Here is an 8,233-nt window from a genome sequence, read left to right on the forward strand (position 1 = left end):
AGTGAAAATTAAAAGTGAAGTCACTCAGTCGTGTCCAACTCCTAGCAATCCCATGGACTGCAGCCTACCAGGCTCCTCCACCCATGGTATTTTCCAGGCAAGAGTACTGGAGTGAGGTGCCATTGCCTTCTCCAACTGACAGCATACTTTATATTAAATTTCTATTTATTTTGTGGTAATACTATATTAATATAACGTGTTTTTATTAATAAATTCAAGGAGATATTTTAATAATGCTTCTAAATATTATAACATTTTTTCTTGGTGACATGACATTTTAATTGAAATACATATTTTTATTTCATATAAAATAGATTTTATTTCTATATGTGGTTTCTAGGAATCTTCTTAAAACAATCTCCATTTTTGTAAGGCTACCAAATCCACCTTTTTTTGATATGAGAAACAATGGAGATTACTGACATCTAAAATTTTGTTACAAAGGGGAAAACTGATCTTTTTCATGTAACTTAAAAGAGTTAGGACCTTGTTTTTAGGCTAATAAGAAAAATGGGCATTGATGACATATACATCTGTCTTAACTGAAAGAATGAAATGAGGTGCTGAAAGAATTTATGTAGAGAGAGCAGAGAGTTTTTCATTTGGCTTTCTTTTTAGAGGTACTGTTTTTATAGGATCGCATTCACTTATTTGAAGAAAAGGCTATTCTCTGGACCATGTTTTTGAAGGCTTGCTGCACTTGCTGATTTCTTAGGGTGTATATAAATGGATTCAAAAGAGGAGCCACTGAGGTATTGAGCACAGCCACTCCTTTGCTTAGAGTCACTCTTTCCCTTGCTGAAGGCTTAATGTACATGAAGATGCAGCTGCCATAAGACAGAGAGACAACTATCATGTGGGAGGAACACGTGGAAAAGGCTTTTTTTCTTTGATTCGTGGAAGGAATTCTCAGAATTGTCTGGATAATATATGTGTAGGATAGAATAACTAATGTTAAAGTGACCATGAGTGTTACCACAGCTAAAAATAATGCCATGAGTTCTAGAAAGTGAGTGCTCGTGCAGGAAAGCTGCAGAATGGGAGAAGCATCACAGATGAAATGATCAACTATATTGGAGCCACAGAAATCCAATCGCAGCAGCAGGATTATTGGTGGAAAGATGATCAGGAATCCTGCAAGCCAGGAGCTAAAGACAAGAAGTATACAGACTTTACTGCTCATGATGGTGGTGTAATGCAGAGGTTTGCAGATGGCCACATAGCGGTCATAGGACATGGCAGCCAGGAGGTAAAATTCTGTCACCCCCAAGAAGATGAAGAAAAACAGCTGAGCCACACAGCCGTTATAAGAAATGGTTCTGTCCTCGGTCATGATCGCGACAAGGAATCTGGGAATGCAGACAGAAGTGAATGATATTTCTAGGAATGAGAAGTTTCGAAGGAAGAAATACATTGGAGTCTGCAGATGGGGATCTGAAAGGGTGAGGGTGATGATGACCAGGTTCCCAGTCACGCTTAGCATGTAGGTAACAAGAAGAAATAGGAACAGTACAACCTGCCACTTTGGATCACTTGTCAATCCAAGAAGGATAAACTCGGTAACTTCTGTGTAATTTCTCATTATTTTCCTTCATTATAATAATATTCTTTGTTTTAGCTGTAAAACAGATGAAGAAATTTTTTAAAAAAAATTATGGCACCAGCAGAGGAATACACACACACACGCGCGCGCACATACACACACACAATACTGCTTCCTTGTACTTTTAGAGGAAAATTTTTTAGTAGTATATAGTAAAAAAAGACTTTTAAAATTTGCAATTTATTATGTCATGCATTAATTCACTATCCCGTATTTCCTTCATTGTTTTCTCACACATATCAGTAAAAACAAAAAAAAACTTTCTTCTGAATGCTTCAATATATTCCTGAAAAAAAAGAGAAAAGGAGGCTCAAATCTCTGATTTTAAAACTTCAAATAAAACTGAGAGCTTACCTCCAGTGTATCCCAATATTATTGAAGATATACTTTTATTGCTTTCTGCTTCATACAAATTTAAAATTTTTCTATTTTGTATAAACATTTCTTTTTCCTTATCCATTTGAAACTTTTACAATCTGTGGAGATACCTTAGTAACTTAGTTGTCCAACTGGTAGAGTAACATGTCCCTGATAATAGTATAGCACTAGAGCCACATATATATCAATGCACTGAAAGTTAAAAGTGAAAGTGAAGTCTCTGAGTCGTGTCTGACTCTTAGTGACCCCATGGACTGCAGCTTACCAGGCTCCTCTGTCCTTGGGATTTTCCAGGCAAGAGTACTGGAGTGGGGTGCCATTGCCTTCTCCAATATATATATATATAAAATACATAAAAGTAGTACTTTTACTTAAGTCTTAATTTTAATTTTTTGTAAACTACTAGCATCCTTACTTATTTCCAAAGTCGTTTGGCACTTCTCCACAATCTCGCCTATTTTTTTCCTAAGGGGTAATGAAAAGGAATAGTAAACATTCAAGGTAAGTTTTGGAGAGGCAAAGATTCTCTTTCTTTTTCTACTTCTTTCCTCTTTTTTTTTTTTGCTTGTATAGTAACTCGATATTATACAGAGTTTGTTTAATTATTTAATCCTTATTTAGTATTATTTTTCACTAAAACTTTAGATATGCTGTCATCTAAATAATTCTTTTTAATAGTTTATATCTAGAAAGACTGCCTAAGTCTGCAATGCCTCATGTGTTTTCTATAGTCTTCAGAGGTTTCAGAGCTTTTGAAAAATACTATTTTCTCAGTATCAGCCAATTAATTCAATATGTTAATAAACTTACTTAGATTCTTTACTTATAAAATTTCTGGGAGAGATATATTCCCACTTTCAGTCTTCTCTTTCTGGTCATAAAATAAGCTATTTTTTTGTCTTTTGCCTTTATATGATGAATGCTAACTTTCTCTATATATAAAATGTGCAAAGCTAGTATTAAAAGAATATCTATAATTGTTAAAACACATCAAGTGTGTTATTTTGAATAATGTACAAAAATGATTACATGGTGTCTTGATATTTATGATATTAAAAATGATTATGGAAAGATATGTAGACAAGAACACAAAAATGATGAAAGTCCTGTTAATCACAAAATATTTATGCTATAATGAATAAAAATGTTGCATAAAATTATTAAATAGTAGCTTCAAAATTTTCTTTATATATTGCATATAAATGTGTGGTTTAATTTTATTTATACCTAGTACATAATTGAGATTATTTGTATAACATAATTATATACTATTAAGGCCAATTTATATTTTTGTAAAAAGCTATCAAAGAAGTACTTACATTTATGGTAAATATGACTGGTTAGTATCACTTTTTTTAATTTTATTTTTTAACTTTATAATATTGTATTGGTTTTGCCATATATCAACATGAATCCACCACAGGTATACACGTGTTCCCCATCCTGAACCCTCCTCCCTCCTCCCTGCCCGTACCATCCCTCTGGGTCGTCCCAGTGCACCAGCCCCAAGCATCCAGTATCATGCATCGAACCTGGACTGGCGACTCGTTTCATATATGATATTATACATGTTTCAATGCCATTCTCCAAAATCATCCCACCCTCTCCCTCTTCCACAAAGTCCAAAATACTGTTCTATACATCAGTGTCTATGGGGTGGCTAAGAGTTAGACATGACTGAGTGACTTCACTTTCACTTTTCACTTTCATGCATTGGAGAAGGAAATCACAACCCACTCCAGTGTTCTTGCCTGGAGAATCCTAGGGACGGGGGAGCCTGGTGGGCTGCTGTCTATGGGGTCACACAGAGTCGGACACGACTGAAGAGACTTAGCATAGCATAGCATAGCATACAGTATCACTTCTAATAGCTTCTTTAATTTGCTTCAACTAAGTACTTTGGGATTTTTCAAAAGCTTTTGCAATCTGTTTCCCCTTTGTCATCATATATTTGTAACTAAATAACCAAAATATCAATAATGAAGAATAACTGTAAGACCCCCCTCTACAATGTTTACACAAAGGGTATGTATCAACACACTTCTAAATAGGAAAGCAAATGTCTCCAGTCTCCAAAGATCTCAGTTCCCAGGATTATTTCCTACCTATTGTCACTTAAAGAAGTATTATCTTAGTACTTGATATAATTGAAATGAAAGCTGATGTAATGTCTTTTCAAGCTTGGTGAGCAAGATGATACAATTTTTTATGCAGAAGTAATATTATTCAAGATAGCCATACTTTTATCTGCGCTATTACAATGGACTCAGGGGGATTAATTGATGAAAAAACAAAACGCACAATGGAGATTGGTCTCAAGACACCAACCACTAAACAGTGGTCCAAACTAGTAAATAATTTCAGATAAAATATTTAGGTGAGAGTGGCCTGAAATTGGAGCAGGAAAATATATAGAAAGATATACATTTTCACAATAATCCAAAACTTCATAAGGAGTAGAAACAATAACCAAGCAGTAGAGATAAGCAGGTCTTAAGTGCCAACAGACTAGGCTGTGAACAAGTGAGAGTGTTAGCTGCTCAATTGTGTCTGACTCTCTGCAACCCCATGGACTGTATTTCAACAGGCTCCTTGTCCCTGGACTTCTCCAGGCAAGAATACTGAAGTGGGTTGCCATTCTCTTCTCTAGTGGATCTTCCTGACCCAGGGATAAAATCCAGATTTCCTGTATTCCAGGTGGTTTCTTTACCGACTGAGCCACCAGGGAAGCCCCATGAAAAAGTTGTTTTTTCTCGAATCATAAAGAAAACATGATGATGTTTAAGACATCCATTATTCTACACTATAAGGTATCAATTATTCTACACTATAAGAGATGTCAGGCTTATTTTCAAGTTTTTATATATTTTCATTGAATGTTGACATAAAATATTTGATCATGATTAGACCCATTACCATTGATTCATTCAATAATTATTTTTGACATCTTTTCTGAGAAGATAGAGGTGACAAAGATAGCTTTCTACATAATTTTCACTTCTTACAAAAAATTGTGAGAATTATACATTGTTTTTGAAATCTCAGATTCCCTTTCTCTTGTCCAATAAAAGCAATATTCTTTCCCAGCATTTTCTTGCTCACTGCTTTGATCTGAAAAGTTGTCTATAATATTCCATTCACATTAAGTTTTTGAGATGTGTATTATGTTGCTTTTTAATCCAGGAGTTCCATATAATGTATAGCTTAAATTAAATGAAACCTGGGATTATTTAATGACCTTAATAGAAATTCCTGAACAAAGAATTTTAAATTATTTTTACTGTTTCTTTGGGAGACAAATGAAGTTATTCATGATATATGATTAAGTAATACACAGAATATACTGAAGAAAGAGACGATTAAAAAGAACTTCATTAACATGACATAAACATACTCATGTTTAATTATAATGTCACAATAGCTTTTGTCTGATGTTTATCTGTAAACCACAGTGTCATTTAAAATTACACATCATGGACAACCTGTCACTAAATAAAGCTACATGGAAAATTAATGTATAAGTCCTCATCTTAGCTTGCTTACATATGCAAAGGGTCTATTTCCAAATAAGGTCAAAGCTTCAGACTCCAGATGGACATGAATTTCTTGAAGAGCACTATGCAAACCAGTCAAGTACTGAAAACAAATACTTCTTAGGACAATGTTAAACAATAACATATCTCCACTGAGCATAGCGATTCATGTGCTTTCAAAGTTTTTCATAGAATCTGCTTTTTACCAGTGTTTTCAATAATGGATTATATGAATGTACATGCTCTTAAGAAACAATACCTTAAGACTGGGTTTTGAGGACCATTTTAAGCAGTAAAATCACAAATAAAAATACAAAAATTTAAAAATTATGGCATGAGATAGGCCATGAAAAAGGAATGTGTTTAAGACATAAGAGCTGAAAAAACAAAGGAGAGTATTACTTTGTTTAACCTCAGCTGGAAATGTGTGTAAAGGTTTCTTGAATCCAAGACTTAAAGGGCAACTTTAGGAGAAATGTTTAACATGTTTCAATAGCAGATCTCCCACTTTAATTGTCAACCCCATGTCCCTTTTTCCTCTGTTAAAAAGACACTGGAAAGACATACTTGTTTCAACTCTGGACATCTTAGAGAAAAAGTTTGTTCTGTTAATGAATAGCTTTACTTTCTTTTTTTTTTAATTAGAGAATAGTTAATTTATAATATTGTGATGTCTTTTGCCATACATCAACATAATCAGCATTAGGTATATATATATCCCCTCCTTCTTGAACCTCCCACCCACGTCCATCCCCATCCCACCCTGCTAGGTTGTCACAGAGCACTGTCTTTGAGTTCCCCATGTCATGCTCTCATATCATGTCACCCTCTCCTTCCCAATCAATAGCTTTGAATATGCTGAATAAATTCCAATCAATCTGTCTCTTTAATCTATATGTTTAAAACTCTACTTTTTATAAATGAACTTATGTTATTTCAACTTCTTTTGTAATAAGTTAATTTGAAGTTGAAATGTATTAACCACCTGAGAATCCAGTGGTACTTCTCCCATCTACCCCAGGTGGCATGGAAAATCCAGAATTTTTGATAAGTGCACTCATTTCAGTAAATTCAGCATGATATAAAATTGTGTTTCTTTTTCCCTATGCCCAGGGAATTCATCCAAACATAAGTTTCCATATTTATGGTAAAATAAATCAGCAATTAGTTAAAATAATCTAACATCATGTAAAGCATGGTGACTATAGATAATAATTCTGTGTAATGTATTTGAAAGTTGCTAAGAGAGTAGATCTTAAAAGTTCTCATCACAAAAAATGATTGTAACTATTTGTGGTGGTGGGGTGTTAACTAGACCTATTTTGGTGATTATTTTGTGATTTATACAAATATCTAATCTGAAACTAATTCAATGTTATATGTCAATTCTATCTCAATAAAAATAATTTTAAAAAGGAAAGAAAACATGAAACAGATGGGATTCTGTCCATCAACATTTTTATGGCCTTGGAAAAGACAGACACCCTATTATCTGATGGTTGGATAATAGCTTAAACCCATAGTGAGTCTCCCTGAAGCTCACAGACTTCCTCTGCTGGTTCCCAGCTTTGCTGGAATTATCCTTAGTCCTGTGTGTCTGAAACAATGGCCTCCTGAAGTCACAGGAGCAGGCCTTGGTGCTGTTTCTCCTTTCTGGTGCCTCTGGGAGGAGAATTGAAGAACAAGAGCTCTGTCATATTCCTGTTTCCAATGTGTTCCTTCCTGTGACTTCATCTTTGCCCTGCCAGGGAGAAACAGGCCTTGTAACGCTTTACACCTGCTCTTTGAAAACTCCTCAAACCCAGTCCACTTGTTCCCCATTTGTCTGGTGAGCCCAGCCATTGATCTTCTGGAGCTGGACTTGTTTATAAGTAAGAAGTTTTGCATCCCAGCATTTCAGAGGCCAAAGATAATCTACATTCCTCTGCAGTTGCTGCATTTTGTCTGGTTTGGTTTCATTGTCATCATTAATAAAGGATCAGGAACAAGACAAGGGTGTCCACTTTCACCATTATTATTCAACATAGTTCGGAAAGTCCTAGATACAGCAATCAGAGAAGAAAAAGAAATAAAAGGAATCCAGATCAGAAAAGAAGTAAAATTCTCACTGTTTGCAGATGACATGATACCGTACATAGAAAACCCTAAAGATAGTATCAGAAAATTACTAGAGCTAATCAGCAAATTCAGCAAAGTTGCAGGATACAAAATCAGTACACAGAAATCACTTGCATTTCTATATACTAAGAATGAAAATTCAGAAAGAGAAATTAAGGAATCAATCCCATTCACCATTGCAACAAAAAGAATTAAATATCTAGGAATAAACTTACCTAAGGAGACAAAAGAATTGTACACAGAAAATTACAAGATATTAATGAAATAAATCAAAGATGACATAAAGAGATGGAGAGATATTCCATGTTCCTGGGTAGGAAGAATCAATATTGTGAAATTGACTATACTACCAAATGTAATCTACAGATTCAATATGATCCCTAACAAATTACCAATGGCATTTGTCACAGAACTAGAACAAAAATTTCACAATTTGTAGGGAAGCACAAAAGACCCAGAATAGCCAAAGCAGTCTTGAGAATGAAGAATGGAGCTGAAGGAATCAACATTCCTGACTTCAGATTATACTACAAAGCTGCAGCCATCAAGACAGTATGGTACTGGCACAAAAACAGAAATATAGACCAAGGGAACAAGATAG

The 8,233-nt window shown here is 34.6% G+C and overlaps 1 protein-coding gene across 1 annotated transcript; it reads right to left on the reverse strand.

The window, feature by feature from the left end:
- Positions 1-643: 643 nt before the first annotated feature.
- OR6C75 (olfactory receptor family 6 subfamily C member 75) lies at positions 644-1,582 on the reverse strand. Its single transcript, NM_001390180.1, has one exon. The coding sequence runs from the start codon at positions 1,580-1,582 to the stop codon at positions 644-646; it is 939 nt and encodes a 312-aa protein (NP_001377109.1).
- Positions 1,583-8,233: the final 6,651 nt, after the last annotated feature.

Source organism: Bos taurus, chromosome 5, assembly GCF_002263795.3.
Source record: "Bos taurus isolate L1 Dominette 01449 registration number 42190680 breed Hereford chromosome 5, ARS-UCD2.0, whole genome shotgun sequence".
Lineage (NCBI taxonomy): Eukaryota > Metazoa > Chordata > Mammalia > Artiodactyla > Bovidae > Bos > Bos taurus.

What these genes read in the sequence shown, in the direction of transcription:
- OR6C75 (NM_001390180.1), bottom strand. Translation starts at nt 1,582, where the DNA reads ATGAGAAATTACACAGAAGTTACCGAGTTTATCCTTCTTGGATTGACA.